Source organism: Lonchura striata, chromosome 3, assembly GCF_046129695.1.
Source record: "Lonchura striata isolate bLonStr1 chromosome 3, bLonStr1.mat, whole genome shotgun sequence".
In the NCBI taxonomy this organism is placed as follows: Eukaryota; Metazoa; Chordata; class Aves; order Passeriformes; family Estrildidae; genus Lonchura; species Lonchura striata.
The window spans coordinates 64,318,376-64,337,141 of NC_134605.1; the positions used below are offsets into that span (position 1 = coordinate 64,318,376).

General features: G+C 34.1%; 1 protein-coding gene across 6 annotated transcripts in view; it reads left to right on the forward strand.

The window, feature by feature from the left end:
- TBC1D32 (TBC1 domain family member 32) overlaps positions 1–18,410 on the forward strand; it is a 75,388-nt gene extending 56,978 nt beyond the window's left edge. For 4 of the 6 annotated variants that reach the window (XM_021547178.3, XM_021547177.3, XM_077782249.1 and 1 more), the window contains 7 exons: positions 683–766; positions 9,693–9,762; positions 10,511–10,626; positions 11,641–11,795; positions 13,247–13,387; positions 15,205–15,393; positions 17,725–18,410. In XM_021547178.3, coding sequence (XP_021402853.3) covers positions 683–766; positions 9,693–9,762; positions 10,511–10,626; positions 11,641–11,795; positions 13,247–13,387; positions 15,205–15,393; positions 17,725–17,844 — 875 coding nt within the window. In that variant the 3' untranslated portion in view covers positions 17,845–18,410. Of the gene's footprint in view, positions 1–682; positions 767–9,692; positions 9,763–10,510; positions 10,627–11,640; positions 11,796–13,246; positions 13,388–15,204; positions 15,495–17,724 lie in introns of those variants that run through there. The other 2 variants (XM_077782252.1, XM_077782251.1) reach the window with 2 other exon arrangements.
- The last annotated feature ends 356 nt before the right edge of the window (positions 18,411–18,766 follow it).

Sequence of the window (18,766 nt, forward strand, 5' to 3'; positions counted from 1 at the left end):
AGCTATGCAGTATCTGCATACTCAAAGTTCCATACCAAGAACTGAAGAAGAATATTATGGTCATCACTAAATACAGAATTTCCCAAATTAAGTACTCCTATTGCATAAATTTAAGTGAACAATTTTTATCTTGTGATGACATAGGGAGTTTTATATTGAGATTTTTTGGAAACAGCCCTTAAACTTATGTGCTTTTGTTAGCATAATTTTGGGATGATGTCAGCTTTTTATTCTATGTGGGTTGTTGGGTTTATTTGGGGTATTTGGCTGGCTGATTTGTTTTGTGGTTTGTTTGTTTTATTGTTTTCCTTTCCTGTCTCCATACACAGAAAAATGTGGTAAGATATTATAGTTTAATTGTAGTTAATTTTCATTTCATATTGTAACCATGTAACAAATTCTGAAGTAATCCTTGGAGGATATAAAGATAATATGAGATTCTCTTTCTGTTTACACTGAATATATTCTCAGTAAAGCTATTAAAATTTAATTTAAGTTAGGAATGGTGTTAGGAATGCAAAAGTGCAATGCATGTTTTGAGTTGTTCCCCCATAAAAATATGAATAAATATGCAGGAATGTAAATAGCTTTACTTTCCCACATATTGTCATTTAGTTAGGTGATGTAGTTCCATATTTTGTTTGTTGCCTCTAATTTTTTAATGGGTTTTTATTTCTTGCAGTTTTGGCAGAATTAATAGAAAAGTTCGTGTCATATCTTTCTGAATGCAGAACAGATTGTTATTTCAGCATGGGAAGCTATAAAGGTCAGTCTCCTAATAATTTCTATGCAGGTTCTTAATATTTAAATTGCCTTTCTTTTAAATATATGTGTATCATTTTGGGGGTTGTTTAAAATGTTCTGTAATGTCTCAGAAACTCATTACTTCACTGGTGGGAAATATCTCACTTTGGAGAAGAAAATTTTGTGCTCGAATGAACAGAACAGATAATTATTAGTGATGGGTTTTCATATTTCTGTGTGTATAATGGAAAGATGAAGATGCAGAACAGGTGAAGGTGTGATTCAGAGTATTTGTTGACACCTATTATACATGATTTTCAAAGCTGGTGGCATAAATATTTAAGATGGTATAAGCAATCTGGCTCACCTTTTGAAAGCCCCACAAAGGTATACACTTTATATTGTATTAAGGGATATGTATTAAAGAACTGCTATTGTTGCCAGATAAATCTGAATGTTGGTTTTGTACGGATGTCATGCTTACAGCCAAGAATAAAGGATGAATGATAAAGTTGATTTATTCTGAGTGTAAAGTAATGTGTTTTAATACTTTGAAGCACTGGTAAAATTAGAAGATTTAGAACCAATGTTAATATCTGCTGGAAAATGCACTTTAATTCTTCACTGTTTGTCCACAACTCTTCTCTCAGGTGTAGTTCAGCCATTTAGAGTACTTATTCTATTCTATTATTCTATTACTAGCTGTGGAGAATCAAGCCTGCTTTGGGGAGAGTCTGTTATTTATACTGACATTTTATTCTCCTATCCATAGGATGCAAATATAGTATCCTTGGAGACTTGGGGCCTGCCTTTGAAGTTTCAAAGCATAAAACCCATTTAGAAATTTTAGAAGCTGGTTTTTTTTATATTTAATGGCTTTTACCTTCCAAAAGCTTGATAACAGGATACCCTTAATTTCATTTGAGAATCTGTCTCTTTGCTTTATGAAGAGAGTTGTTGATGGGGCGGTTATTTCATCCCATCATTTTATTTCACCCCACAATTTTATTTTTTCTTAAAAGAAACAGAAAAAGATATGGTTTTGTCTTGTCCTGTATTATTTTTCAAGTTCTCATGAGGCATAATGAGCAATAAAATAATTCTATGGACTCACAAGGCTTGCTAATTAATTATTTCTGAGACTTCCTAATTCAGATTGCAATTTTGGTTGTTCCTTTAAAAGCTAAAAATGCAAAATAGCTAGAGGAAGAACAAACATCTGACTGTGCATCCTCCGAATAGATGCCTTGCCCAGCAAAGACAGCAATCCTGCTCTTCCTTCATTATGATAGCTAAGTGCTTCCATCCAATGTGAAAGATCTCTAAAGACAAGCAGTAGGCCTTACTCCAGTCACTCAGTCATCAAATACATTACTTTTAATCCATTCCTTTCAACCTTCTAGTCAAAGTTGGGTGCCGCGCTCCCGCCCCAGATCCCTTTTCTCTCAGCCCTGGCTAGCTCTTGTGGGGCGAGGGTGGGTGATGGAGGCACCCTCCGCCGCTCCCAGCTGGGGTTTGGAGAGTGCCTTTGTGGGTTCCAGGCAGCGCTAGCAAGCCTCGCGGTGGTAAATGAAGAGCGGATCCTGCTGGGGGCTAAGTCCGAGTTTATTGTAGCCCAACGGGGCCAAATATCCTAGAACGGTGCCAGCCAACAGGAACGAGCACAAGGTGCTTGCACTGGCTTATAAACTGTAAGGGAGGGGTATCCAATGGGGATAGGGATAGGGAGTGGCTCTGGGATGGGGTGATATAACGTGGTCCAATGGGGGAAGGATATGGGGGGAGCCCCAGGTCCTCGCCCAATCACCTGGTGCCCAAGGTGGAAGCTTCTGGATGGATGGGAAGGAACACCGAGTGATAGACAAGGCACCAGGGAGGGGTAAAACGCCTCTTTCAGGGTGATGGATAGATACTGGAAAGGCGGGAAGGGAGGACAAGGCGGGAAAACTGGGGATAAACCAAGTTGTACATGGGGGTACAAAGGAATAAACCAATACATAATGCAGGGATAATAAAACATACAAATAACGCAACTCCACAGTTGGGATTTAAAATACATTCAGGAAGGTTGAACCTAGATCTTTTATTTAATTGATTTCACTATGAACCACTGATTCGATGAAGGTGACATGAACACTGCATTATTTGTCTAAAATTTAATGTCAACTTTGAAGAAAACCAAGTTTGAAACTCCTATGACAATTGCATATATTCAATTAATGATCTAGAATGAAAAAGCCAAAAGAATAGATGCAGAAACAAAGACAACATAGTGAAAACCTCAGTTCTTGGTTTTTGTGAGCCTTAAAGATTTTCTTCTAATGATAAACCAACTCTGTCTAATATTTATTTTTGTATTTTCTGAATGAGGGGTTCTTTTGGGTCTTACACAGGCTCTGTTGGACATTAATTCTGGATAAGTTTGCCTGTTCAGTTATCAAATAAAGGCTCCAACATTTTAACAGGTTATCTAATGAACAGTTTTAATGTGCAAATGCTTCTGATATTCCATGTGCTTTAATGAAGAAAAGCTTGGAAATTAGATAATAAGAAGTCTTCTCAAAGATAGTCAGAAATCTGGTGGTAAGAGGTAGGCAGAGGACCGAGTTCTTTCCCTGTCAGCAGCAACATTATCACAGACTTCTTCTGTGAAGAGTTCTTCAGCTTAGGAAAGAGTGATGCTCAGGCAAACAACATGTTTCATCAAAGGTTTCCTTTAACTTTTATAGGAAAATAGTTATTCGAACTTCATAGCACCTTTTTCAAATGGGTATAGCAATAAGGGTTAGCCAGGGAAGTTAGTTTAGGCCAATAAATCCATGTTGCTTGACATGAAACAAAAGTCTGGCTCTAAAAACTGAATCTGTGATCATATTCTAATTCTATTCTGAAACAGTAAAAGGGCATGATTTTAAGAATTGGTTATATAGCTAAAATTATGTTAATTTTGTATTTTTTTTATATCATAAAATAAACAGGATGGCCTTCCTATGAAGGGAGGGTAATGCACATTGAGAATCCAGAATGAATTATGTTTCCTATGTTTGTACCAAAGGGATAACAAAACACACTCAAATCTTTATCAGACCTTATTTGTTTAAAATTAGATTTCTCACTGATTGAATAACAATTGGCCAGATTTCTTTTAATTTCCCAAGGTTTTCTGGTGGTCTTTTTGAAGCATTGCAATTTCTTCAAGGGGAATTATTGAATGCCATGTTATTTCACAGTGTGTTTTTCATATACTCCTGTAAGAGCCATCTAACCTAAATCCTAAAACTAGTTGCAGTAGAGACATTTTTCTGTATTAGGTAAAGCTAATGAGCTGTTAGAAGGAAACATCTTTCTAGTTCCACATCTAAGTAAGCCAATACGAACTTGGCAATTGTATGTATGTATCCACCTTCTCTTAAATAAATTTTGGTCTGAGGAATTGAAAGCCAATTTCTAATAGTTGTTTCATTTCAATGAAGAAAAGTCACATTTTTCATGAAGGTGGATTCAGCAGACCACATAGATATTCAGTATTTATCATGTTTCCTAAAATTAGAATTTGATTATCTTAAAAAACTGACAGCCTTGTAAACCTGTAGCTAGTTGTAATTAGAATAACACAGTCATCCATCTGCCATGAAACCCCTCAGGATTCCAATCTCCTATAAAATTTGCAAATATGGAAAAATTAAATTAGATTGGGTTGTTACCATTCTCAAGATAAGAGAGAAGGAAAAAATATCTGATAAAACACTATGCAGTTGCAATGTTCAATTATAAACAGTAACACAAATCCTACATGAAGTTTACTTTCTGCTAACAGCAATGATGCTGCTGTTATGTTTATTCAGAGGATTGAATATGTGAATATGTTTTGTCTGTTCCCCTTTCCTAGAATTAATAATTTCTAGTTTGATTTTATTTTTTCTTTCTCCTTTATAAACCCTAAAATACTGACAACCAAATCATTGGTGTCTAGCTGTAATAGGTAGTAAAATGGCAAGAAACTGAAATTTACTGTAGTAGTAAAATACAATGCATTATATATTAGGGATACGAAGTTCCTAAAATAGCCTCTTGCTCTTTCTGTTAGCAAATTCCAGTTCAGTATAACAGAAACACTTTGTGAAAATGTCATCATTTTTAAAAGGTTTCAACAAACCCATTTATCAGAGAAATATGAAGTCATCTAATGTATTGATGTCTCTGCTTCTTAATTGATCCCCATGATATGTTGCAGACTCCCCAGACTTGGGAGTGCCGCAATGTTTTGTGATCTGCAGGTTGTTTGGTTTTTTTTGGGAGCTCTGCTTTTGTAGGTGACCTTGCAGTCAAATCCTCTGTTTCCACTGGACTTTGTCTCTGAAACAGCTCTGCCCTATATTGCCAAAGGGACAGAACCTCAGGGATTTCAGGTCTTGGCCATAAAACTCAAATGTCATGGTGTGTTCCTTCTCCTAGATGAGCCTAAGTTCTCTGACTGAACAAAATCTTATAGGAGCTTTTTGCCATTTAATGAGATCTTAATCTTTGAAGGGTCAGGTGGGTCAGGTAACAAACTAAGAAATTTTAAATACACCAGTAGGAAGGTATCAGTATAGAGTTGTTCAGAAGGAGCAGCAAATGCAAAATGCAGGATTACAACCTGAAATTGGGCTGAAAGGGAAGGAGAAGCAAGGAAATTTTTCCATTCTTTCTGCATCATTTGATAAATTCACTTCTTCAAACTGTGCACCATTTTGAGGATGATGTTATCAAAAAGCATTTTACCCATTGCCAATTTAGGTAACTGGACAGAAAATGTGGTTCATTCTTAAGCTATTGCCAGAAACAGCTTGAGTGTTTGTGATGATCATTATATAACTAAATTCTAGATATTAATATTTTTGCCATATATTGTTATGACAAGAGTACTGATGACATAACAGGTACTTTCGATAGTGTAGAATTGCACATGAGATTACCTCTGAGAAGCCAGCAACATTCTCCAGTAATCACTCTTGGATCTTGTTTACATTGTCTCCATTCCCAGTTCAAATCCAACAAAAGTGATGCTTTTCTTTGGAAAAAGATTATTTGTGAAGAAACAGTAGCAAAATGGTGGAACAGATTATGGAGAAAAACTCTCTGCCACAAGTCCAAATAATGTTTAAAATAGAAAACTTTCATAAGAACATCACAATGAGAAAGGATAGTTACTGACAAAGCATAAAAATTAATATTGTCTGCTTGAGTATCTGTCAATGGAGAGGGTCAGTGTTTAGATACCTGTTGCAGAGTAAGTGAAATCCTGCTGGTTTCTTAATAGAAATAATAAATCATAGGAAAAAAAAATGAGATCCATAATTTCAGTTTGTATGGACAAAGCTATGGACTAGAAATCTGATCGCAAATATACCTATATATTTCTAAGTATTTTAAAGCAGTTTTGGAATTACACAGGTGGTTCTGGCTATCAAGGTATTTTCAGCTGTTTGCAGAACCTTTACTTAAATATTTTCTTTGAGTCAAAAGTCTTTTTCATCCATCACAAGAAACCTAATTTTTCTTATTGTCACTAAAGTTAAAATTTAGCATCCATTAGTATATTCCAAAGATTATTTATATAGACATAAAACCATTTGGCCTGGGCACCAGGAAGTGAAAGAGCTTAACCAATAATGTGAGTAACAGCTTTAGTAATATTTTTTACTTAAGACAAAAGGGAAGCCAGTGTTGTCTTTGCCATAAAAGCACTTTAAACAGGGAAATAATTAAATTGTATCTAAATACCATACAAGTTACATGACATATACCGTAAAGCTGTTTCAGCTTGGTCTCCTGTCATTTCAGTATGAATGAGATGTAGCCCACTTTCTGACTTAAACACATAAAAGCTTTGTCATGGTAACAGGAAAAATTAATAAGAAAGCAATTTTTCCTATAAATTGTAAACTTAATTGAAGTGTAGGCTGATCAGAAAGAATGCCACAGGACTATGCATGGCAGTTAACTTATGCTGGAGTGCGTATAACTATAGACTGAGTTCAGTAATTTAAAAAATCATGCCTCATGGGAGTCTCTTTGTGCTCCTGAATGCTACATAGCATTTTGAAAAGTGCTGCCCATTGGGGTGATTTCTAAGAATTTTCTTAAATTGTTAACTAGCTCCTAGAGAATTCCAATATCCTTCAAGTCACTAGTTTAGTTTTGGCTTCTGTTTAACAGTGTTTTTCAGTTTAAAAAAAAAAATTGTGAAGTGTCTGTTCAACATAGATTTTTTTTTCTTTAAGATAAATAAAAAGGAAGCTGCCAAAATATATTGTTCATTCAATTTAGTAATAGCCAAAGTGCTGTATCATATTATTAATTCACAGTTCAGAGAGGTGGTCTGGCCTTTGACAATGAATGGCATTCTTATTTAGAGAACTGACTTTTCTCCATGCCTTTTTGTTATGAAACCTTTTGTGTTTCAAGACAGTTATATCAGGTGTATTGAAAAATATTTGTCAAAGAAATTTAGTATAAAATTAACTCACTGCATTAAATCAGATGTATGGGCATCATCACAATAGTACAGTCACAAGCAGCAAGTTTTTTGTCCATGGATTGCAAGATACAGTATTTAAATATTCCACTTGCTTTTCATAGCATTTTTCTAAGTTTAAGGTAGCATTTAAGGTTTCTAGGTCCAGTTTTTAATCAGTGGAAAGTAGTCCTTTTTGTATTCTAAATTATTTTATAGTGTTCCTAGGCCTAGTCTTCCCAGTTTGTTAAGTAATAAACAAAAGGGAAAATAAAAACTTTTGACCGAGGACAAAGAAGCACAATTTTTGGATTAGCAGGATACCGAGCTGTGATTATGTTGAATACAGTGGTGTCTGAAAGCAAAAGGTTTTGCCTTGATAAGGTACTGTGTGATAGAGAATTATTATTCAGTCCAGACTTCAAGTTAATTTTATCTTCCTTCAAAATACAGAGAAAAATATCAGGAGGACATGTGGTGAGGAAAAAAAAGCCCTTTCCAGCCACTAGGAAATTGTTACAACAGAGAAGAAAAGTCAATGAAAATCAGTGAAGTCATTTGTGTTCTTTTATTGTTAATGGACAATGAGCCTTCAGTACTTGCAGTAAACTGTTACAGAGTGGACACTGGGCTCACACAGGGGGCTGTGATACAGCTTTTTTAGTTACACCCTTGCTGGAGTGGGATTCCTGCACTGCCACCCACAAGAGGATCCACCTCAAAATGGAAGCAGGACTGCACTGGAGCTTAGAGGTCATTGCTTTACTTTCCCTCTGCTGCCATTAAACATGGTGGTGTTGGGACTGAATTAGTCATTAGCCACAGCCAACTCATTTAAATTCCCCCTATTAGCTAGGATGGATGTATGCCTCTTGCCTTCTCACTTGTACACACAAACTTGAAAATATATTGACTTAGTATGGCAATTGTAGCCTGAGTAAACAGGTAACTTGGAACAGGAGCTGTAAAAAGTTGTGAAAAAAAAAGTCTGTCGGGTTTTAAATGAAATGCCCTGTGAACTTATATGTATACTTCCAAAGATTGCACTGCTGGTATGCTGTGCAAAAGATATTTGAACTCCTGTTGTTTGGCTTGCAGAAAACCTCTCTGATGTGCATTTAGTGTTTCAGTCCCATCAGATTATTGAATCAGATAATTTTACTCAAAGAGCAGTTGATATTTATTATGTATAAATATATTGTCAAAGGTACAAGGTTAACTTCTCACAACCCTAACACTTAAATTACTGTTCTCTGTGAAAGTTACAAAACACAGTGGGATTTTATTCTTGCCATACATCTCATATGATATGAGCAGATGGAATCTTATTTTTGGTTTTTTGAGGGATTTTTGTGTTTTCTTTTGTTTTGTTTGTTTATTTTTTGTTTTCCCTTTGAGTCCTTTCCTCCCTGAACTTGTAACTATTTAATCTTTAAACCTTAGTTTCTGTTTGTTTGCTAGGAACAAAGAGCGTTTACCTACATGAATAGCCAGGGAATCCTTCACTTTGATTTCTCTGTCTGAGGATATAGAAAAAAATACATAAATTACTGTGTGATCTGCTTAATTATATTTTTACATCTATCATTTACATGAATATACTTTAACTTCTGCTGCCATATCTATTATTTACATTTTTAATAAATGTTGTCAGTTAATAAGGATTTTAATTTGTTTCATTTCTTGCTGTTTTTAAGTAGAACTTTCAAAGAAGTATATTCAAGGTTTATTCCTTCAGCTTTGTAACTCATAATATTATTAGACTGCAATTTTTATCTCAGGTATAGTTATCTTACATGATAACATATGTCTGATCGGGAAAATGCCCATTTAAAATTTAATTTAGAATTTAAAATTTTCAGGAAATGCTAAAACAGTGGTTGCTTTAAATCCTTATTTATTAATTTTTTCTAGCTTGGATTTTTAATTTAAACAGCTGCAGAAAATAGGGTATATTTTACTGTATGAAAAAATGCATGTAAATATGGAATTTAAATAATCTATTAAATCTATCAGTTTTAAAGTTCTCTGTGATTGATACCAGAATAGAATTTTTGTTAATAAAGTTGGAATTACAGCTAGGAAATTTTAAGACCTCTGTAATGGAAGAAAGTGGATCAGAATAGGTTGTCTTCTGTGATTTCTAGGCCAGAAAGGATAAAGTTCTACTAAGATATGGGGCTGAAAAATATGTTACTTGCTGGAAATCTAATGGTAACTATACCAACCATGAAGATTTTCTTATAAAGATGGTGATTTTCATTTTAAAAAAAAGTTTGTGAAGAATGTGGATTCTTTATGAATACTTTCCAAACACTACCAAAATAATTTTGAATAGAAGACAGTTTTACAGAATTGGTGTTCATACACAGAAAGAGCTTTACATTAGTATTCAGTTCAAATCATATTTCTTATAATAGTTTATTTAATTTATTTTCTTTTGTTTTAGCCATGGATGTAGATGTTAAGAAAGAAAACCTTTCATCTGTGCAGCAGCTTGGTGTTGAAATGACAGTCAGGTACATGGTATTAAAATATTTCTCTAGAGTATTTCTAGGATTTGTTTGATTTTCACAGAATAACTTTAATAATACTTAATCCATCAACTCATTGCTTTATAGCATTTAAATCTAAGATAAACTTTAGGAAAATGAATTCTAACTGGAATTGGAAAAGGTATTAGTACATAATTAAATTATCTTTACAGTTGATGTATGTTATTATCCTCTGTTTTTGTAAAGACTAACTGTAACGTGCTAGTAAGATTTACCATAAAATTGCATTATCCTGAATTATGTGCCTTTTTTTCCCTTCACATTACTTTGTTATATGATTCTGTTTAGCTAAGCTTAGTTATATGCCATTTAAACATTTTATTTGGCTGGTAATTTGCAGAGCTGTGATGAAGGAGAAGCTTAGATATCTGTACTTGCACGATTGCTATCTTTAGCATTTATGTTTGAATTCTGATTATAATAATTACACGTACAATAATTATATTGAAATATAAATATTGTATGTGAAGAAACTGAGTCATGTGTGTTAGAATACTCGCTTTCCCCCACCACCATCTCTAAAACTGAACTAAAGGGAATTTGGGTGAGGATTTGTAACAATGAGCAGCAGATGTTTGCTGTGTACCCTTTCTAGGAAGAGCACAGAAGGTTTTATTTGATTATTTATGTGTATATCTGCAGCATCATTTTAGTGATGAACAACTTTATGACAGCTTAACTAAAGAGGGTTTTTTTTAACTTCTTGAAACAGATATGGAAAATACTTAAACTTGCTAAAAGAAGATGCTGAAAATGGGTTGTGTTTCGTGTTAGTGAATTGTGAGGAGTTTCTGAAACAACAGCAAAGAACTGTGGTGTCTTCACTTTGTATCCTTTCCTGATGGTATAAGTTATATAGTCTAAAAATTTCGTGGAATTTGAAATCCTAGTTTGGACTTTCAATAGAGGTGTAGGTGTGTTATATTTATGGAAAGAAAAAAAAAATTAAAAGAGCACTTTTATTTTGTAATTTTATTAAGTTAAACACATTCCCAATGCACTTAAGAAAATGCTGACCCTTTTGTTCCCATACTTTGTTAGAAGTGCAAATCTCTTTCACTTTTCATTCTCATTACTCACATTTCTCATTCATCAACTATTTTGGAGTGGGATCACATGTTTTTGATTGTGATAAAGAGCCTGCAGCAATGCACCTTTGAACATTAATGAGTATGTGTGGTACTCCCACAATACCAACACTGTTAATGATACTGCCCATGTAGTGGTAAGTGTGATAAGTAGTAGTCAGATCAATAGAAGTGGTTAGACTTTTGGTTATTTTGGATCTACTGTGGAACTTCCTGTAAAAAAAAAATAAATAAAACAGATAACAGCTTTTCAACCAGCTTTGCTATATTATTCTCTGTTTTGCATACCACTATTAAATTTGCATAGCACTATTAAAATATACTTCAGGTGTATATCAGAATATGCTGAATCTCATTTTTAAGGCTTTTCTTTTACTTTTTTTTAAATATAATTTTAACTCCTGTTTTATTCCTCCACTATTCTCTTTTCTTGCACTTTACAAACACACTCACTTTGGTGCAGATTTTTTTGCATTTACTTGCTTTTTGTTTACTTTTACTGATTTAGCTTGACTATGTATTGACTAAAAAAAATAGTATAAGGGGAAAACAGCTTAAACTGTTTCTCTTAATTCAGTTTGAGAGCCAACTGTGCCTCGATGCTGCCCTCAGTGCAGCTCTGTTCCCCTTGGCCATGTCGAACAACCCCAACTCCTGGCTCTGTGTTTGTGGATATTGGAAGGAGGAGAGCTGTGGTTGCTGCAGGAGAGTGAGGAGTAGATCTCTGCCTAAGTTCCTTAACCTCCCTGTTCAGGCTGCTTGCAGGAGCACTATGCTGGTTATGACTGGTTTGCATCTTCCATCTTCCTCATAATGTCAGGAGACAGGGAGAGGACACTGACGTTTCTTCAGCAATTTTCATGTCTTCTTGTTTCAGCATTTCTCTGGCTACCAAGACTGCATTTATCCGTAAGAATTTATAACCTGTTTCATTCTGAAAGGCTCCTTTGAACATTCACAAATGAGACTTTATTAATCTCCTTTGTTTTGTTTTTTCTTAACTTTTTTTTTATTATTTGTTTTTTTTTTCCTAATGCATTATATTTTCCTTAAGCTCCCGTATCTAAATACATGACCCTGAAAAATTAATGGAAAAATGTAGATCTGATATTTGCTCAAATTTTTGTTTGAAAAGAGAGAAGTACCAGGTGGTCTGAAGACAATGTTAATGAATTTTAAAGCTGGCAGTAAAACAAACTTTGTTAGTGGCATTAAATTCTGTGTGAAGGCTGTGATACTGCTGAATGAACTTTTTTTTAATTATCAGATTCCAGTAAGAGAGCAAGTCCATTGATCTGATTTTTTGGGTATTTTTGGTGACAGTTTTGAAATTTGCTTAATACATTTGACTATATTTAGTAAATTTTAAAAATTATTACTGCATAAATACTGTATGATTGACAATTTTAAATTGTCAGTATCTGGACTGAGGTTGTAATATAGGAAGCATAATTTCTATCTTTCATTATGGGAGTTCCCAGCTATTTAAAATTTTGGACATTTATTTAATATATATTTAATATTTTGGACATTGTCATGTTGTGTTTTGAACATAAACTCTAAACTTGTAGTCTCTACCAGAGAACTGTGAGGTACAAGAAACGCAGATTAGATTCTGTGCTTCTTCTGCATGGAGGCTTCTGTAGTAATACCAAGTGATTTGTCTTGTCACTAGAAGGGATGATGGTATCAGTTCATTCAGCACTGAGTCTGGCCTGAGGTTGTTCCAGCATAATGAAATTTGTGCTGAAATTTACTCTATTCTGTGAGTGCACAAAAAACCCAAAAAAACCCACTGGTGCTAAGGATTCAGTACCTGGAACTGGGAATTAATATCCAGAGCCTTCCATAGTGATAAAACCTCTGCTCCTTTTGCTGCACATAATAGAATTTCACTCACACTCTCCACACATGCTGCAAAGATATGTGCACACAAAAAAACAACTCCAAATATCATGGAAGTTCCACTCCACTACTAAATAGAGGAAAAAAAATCAGCAGAAATCAATCTTTTTTCTCTTCTTCAATTTTCCTGTTTAAAATATAACAACAATTTCTCCATCCCTGTTTTGACAATTAAAGCCTGTATACAATAAGGAAATAGACTACTAATGTACAGTAATAATTAGGATATATTTATTAACACTTTTCTTTAGTTACCTACATGTTTTTCTTGATGAAAATACAATCTATTTTGTTTATCCTGTTTTCTGTCTCTAAAATAATCAGAATTACTTATCTTACATATAAAAGTGTGTATGTTTATATATTGTTCTCAGCAAGGCATTAAAAAACAATACATTTCTGTAATCCTGTTCCTGAGTTTCATTGTTGATGATGATGTTGTTGTTGTTAACCAGATGCACCTGCCTGTTACAACAGTGGAATATGGCATCCATCCAGTCTATTTTTGCAGTGCTCACTACGTTGAAATGTTGCTGAAAGCTGAGTTGCCCCTTGTCTGCTCAGCCTTCCACATGTCTGGTTTCACTCCATCCCAGGTAACTGATCAAAGTGTATTAAATTATCATCAACCTATTAACTTAAATCTACAAAATCAAGAACACTGAGGAACTACTGGCCATTTTTTCTAAATGGCACTTGTGTGGTTGTTATAATACTGAGGGTAAGAGGTAAGAACACAGTGACTTAGAGCGTCTGAAAATAGAAAGTGACTAACTCATAGAATAATACCAGTGTATGGGAGCTGATGACCTTTTATTACATGTTCATGCAGAAAAATTGATAAAAATAATAAATACTAAATCCTGAGATTTAGCATTTAAACAAAATACCTTATTCCCTGGAATAATTATCTAAATTTTCCATAGGAGAGAAATGGGTAATTTACCATGGGTTATATACTAGGAAGCAATTCCTGTGATATTAGAGAAAAATTAATTTTATATGAGCTACTGTAATTATTACAATCAGGTAACACACTATTCTTTCATATTAAAGAGGTGTTACAACAGAAGAATATTTATCTGTAACACCAGCTTTCATTTTGCCTACTTAAAACAATTGTTTGATAGTATGGACAGCTATGTATGAACCATTGTTTCTAAAGATTGCAGTCATGATGAAGGCTAAAAAGCCCCAGGCAGTGAGTTAGATTGTCCATGCAAAGGACACCTTGCCAGAGTGAGAAAGTGTATTGCTGTGCCAAGGCAAGGAAAATATTTTTCATCGTATGCCTTCAAAATTCATTTTTTTCCTGCAAGATATACAGCTGAAAAGACTCTTTAATGGGGGCAGATGCCACTGTGGTACAAACATTGCTCAAATTAGTCAGCTTGGTGTTTGGTTTTTGAGGCAAGAAGAATAGCAGATGAAGGAATTTATCTCAGCATAGGAATAAGGTGCTTGTAATAAGGTTCCTATTTTAGGATGAAGAAAATACATGGGGACAGTCACTCCTTCAGCTATTCTTGTGCAAGTTACACTATTTTCTTTTTTTAATTGTGTGCACTCAGTAATACATAGATACTGTTCTAAACTGCTAATAATTTTTTTTTTCATTTATTTAACAAGTTACTGAAATGCCTTTCATGGGTGCCACTGTATCTTCTGCATGATTTTGCAGTTCTACTGCAGTATTTAAAACAAACTCTGAACTGTGCAAACAGTTCTGATGTATTTAAGAGATTGTGTGCCTCAGTAAATATCTCAAAACAGATTTACTACCAGACTATGGTTATTGTCATCTAATTGGAATTGTGGTAATTCTGCTGGATATTTTTAAACACTTTAAGGAATGATTAGCAGAAGATTTGTAGTCTAGAACCAAATTAAATGTACATTATACCTCTTAATACATTGTAATTTAGAACAGGGCAAAGGAGTCACTGTGTTCATACTCTCTTCATTAAATGAAAATGTGTTTTAGGGAAGGACCTAGCATTCATTTATAATGCAGAGAACTACTTTAATTGAAAGGAAAGCCCTCATTGAACATGTCTTCATCACTATCATTACCCTTTAAGCCACATTTAAAACAAAATCTTAAAAAAAAATCATTTTTGCTTTCATTGGACTTCAAGTCTCAAACTTAGGAGGTGCCGGAATACACTTGTACAAGTGTGGATTGCATGGATACAGTGTATTATCTTTAGTCAAACTCACTAGGAGTCTATTCAGAGGCTGTGCATTAGAAATTGTGAATCTTGGCTTCTTTTTGTACTTTAGCCCTTTTATTTTCATAGCTGGGGTAATGTTATAGGGAAAAGGTTCTGTAGTATAGAAAAGAGATAAAGCTGATCAATTATGACAGAATGTATAGAATTACTTAATTATATATAATTTCATTCTCATCTAGATCTGTCTGCAATGGATAACTCAATGTTTCTGGAATTACATGGACTGGAGTGAGATCTGTCACTACATTGCCATATGCATTTTACTTGGTCCTGATTATCAAATATATGTATGTATTTCTCTGTTCAGACACCTACAGCAAGACATCCTGAAGCACACAGAAGCCCGAGATCTTCAGGTTTTTCTGAAAGTAAGGGTTTCTTAATTTTTCAACTGTTGAGGAGAAGCAAAGCTCTGATTACTGAGGATATATACTTTATATATATATATATATAATGTATGTATGTGTGTATATGTATATATATATATATATATATATATATATATATTTAATCTGAAACTCTTACTGAATTTCACTTAGTCCTTTTAAACAAGTAAAATAATATTTTAATTTTATTTGTTCCCTGGCAGGAAATTGTGTATAGTGTTTTCCAGAAAATAGCTTTCCTGTATTTTTCACTGAGCAATTTCCTTCATGAGCAATGAAAATAGGCACATGAAGTCAGGAGAGCATTTGATTCAGTTCTCTGTATGTGGGCTCAATCTCATTGAACAAGGTGCTCTCCAGAAAAGTGGGTTTGCACAGTTGTTGCTTGCTGAAACTTGTAGAGATGTAGCACAAAGCTGATCAAGCTAGTAGTTTGAAGAAATGCAAATTACTATATAACCAGCCTCACAATTTCATATTCTTTCCCAATTATAAACTATGTTTGGGGTTGGGGCTTTTTGCAGGGTAGTGCATATCTGTAGCTGCAGTTGTAAATTTATACATTATCTTACTCTTCTTCACAGGGACATTTTTGTCTTTTTTGCTAGCTTTTTCACCTGTCAAAATTTTTGAGAACTAGATATCTGCATCTTAGTCTGTCCTAAGAATAATAGTTTTCTGACTGGTTTACATCCAACTTACATGTGCTTAAATATGGAAACGTAGCTCAGCACAATCTGCTTCCTTGAAAATGTTTGGTACACAGTCTAATGAATGTGTTTTATTGTTTTATTTTCCCTGGTTTTGGAGTAGGTATCTTTAAAGCTGTATCTTGATGGCATTGTTGGATAGAATATGTAAAATATAGAAGAAAGAATTCATACATTGCTACATGCAGTATAATCAGACTAAAGGTTTGGCATGGTACTATTAAATTAATGAGAAAAAAATGTAAATTAATGCAGTACTGGAACATCAGCAATTTACTGAGTAACCACTACTGAAAAAAAAGGAGCATACTTGTACTCCTGCTATTGATAAGTCTTAATTGAAACTCTAGAATGGTTTGAATTGAAAGGAACCTTAAACATCATCTAGTTCCAATCCATCTTCCACTATACCGTTGAACCTGGCCTTGAACACTTCCAGTGTTGAAGAACTTAGTTTCAGCCTCACCATCCTCACAGTAAAGCTCTTCCTCATACCTAATCTAAAACTACCCTCTTTGAGTTTGAAGCTGTTTCCACTTGTCCTATCACTACATGCCATTTAGTTCTAGATATATGTTTGTGTGTGTGTATATATATATATATATATATATAATTTTATATTCCACTATAGTCAGCTTTCTTATAGTGCATGAGGAGCAACTTGGAAGGTAAAATTTTACTTTCACTTTGCTTCTGTGTAGAGGAGAAGAAATATAAAGACTATTTTGAGTTCCTGTTCAGATGCCCAAGTGCAGTTTTGCAGTTTTCCAAGCCTGAGTAAATGTTCTCAGGAGAATTCTACTTAGCAGAGATTCACAATTAATACACCAGAGGTGCAACTTATGTCCACAGAGACTGGCTCCAGAACTTTTTTTGCAGCACATGCTGCCAACAGTGGTAATACTTAGTAGATTATGAGTACACAACAGTAACAACCTTTTTACACTAAACCATTCTTCAGGATCCTGTGTTCTCTGGGGCATCCTCCTTATCCCTCCAGTATAGTAGCTATGAGAAGGAACATTATCTGTTTGTTTTCTGAGGGCACTTTCTTTTAGTCTGTGTTTTGGAATTCGTAAGAATTAATCACTTTTAGTGGTGCAGAACAGTTTTTTCTGGTTTTATTTAAGCACATTATGAAGATCTTCTTTTATCTTTGCTTTAAAAAATATTCACATCTCCTGTTTTCTCTTTAGAATCTAGCTGGATATAAAAGCCACACTTATAAACTTGTGCCATGTGCTGGTGTAGAAATCTTCTTTCAAAAGAATACTTTAGTACCTGGCTTTCCCTTCTTAAACCTTACTTTGTTTACCTTAAAAATCTTCAATAAGATATTCTCCAAAAATGAGGTAAACAACATCCCAGTGAAATGAACTTCCCTGATACCAAATGTGTAATTAGAAAAAAAAAAAAAAACTGTCTGAAAGCAGATATTGCCAAATCTGTATTTCTAAATAAAACATAATACGATCTATTGTAAACAGCCAGGCTCTGACAATCAGAACAAAATGAGCTATCTTTAGAAGCTTGGAATTCATTAAATTGGAGTTGCACTTTTTTTTCCCTAGCTAATAAATGCTTTCTCTGTGTATCTGTGCAGGAGGAAGCACTGCATGGATTTCGAGTGAGTGATTATTTAGACTACATGGAAAGCTTGCAGGACATCTACAGACCAATGCTGATGAAAGACATGAGGACCATAAAAGCACAGAACACATAGCTGAAGCAAACAAGCACTTTGTTTTGATTACATCCTTTAAAAGGATGCTGATTGATTGACTGAGACCTCAGTCTCACCTAAAATCAGCCAGGCTGTTGAAATGTACATACTGTAAAATAAATAAGTGCTTTCAGAATATAGTTTTTCAATAAGATATAACCTACTTTTGATAATGAGATTTTCCCAGACAGGTTATGTGCACAGTCTCATTTTCAGTTAGCAGAAGGCAGCTTCAGAAGTCACCTGTAGGATGCTGAAGTTTCTTCCTTCTAAAGCCTTGAACTTGTTCTCAACTCATTGTCTCTTTATCATCTGCTTGTAGCACCATCCTAAGCCTTCATATTTTGCTTGGGTCTGACAAAGGGATTTTTTTTTAATTTAGAAACAACTGCTATTGTATTCATTGTATTCATGTACATGAAAAGTCAACAAATGGAAACCAAATTCTTTGTTCTAACTTTGTGGATTATGTTGAGAAAATGAGAAGTTTGAATACATGCAATGAAAAAAGACTTGATATTCTTGTCTTAAAAAAACCCAAATAAATAGTTTTATGTAATAAAGCATTATTAACTTTTGTTGTGAGTGAAATTAGAATATTTAAAATTATTATTTGGCTAAAGAAGAAGGGAAAATACTATATTTTGTCAACACATGCAACAACATTTTCTTTACAGAATATCCATAATCTCAAATATTTTTATTATAGATTAATGTTATAGTGTTTTGGAAGTCCAATGGAAACCATGCATGTTGAATTCCAATTTATCCACTATTGTTACCATATTCCTGGGAGACAAACTAAATATTACTGCATAGTTCCTTAAAAACAATTTTGCTAGATAAAGTGGATATATATACACTAATTGAGCACATACTGAAATTCAAATTATAAAACACATTAGAACCTGCAGTGAAACCT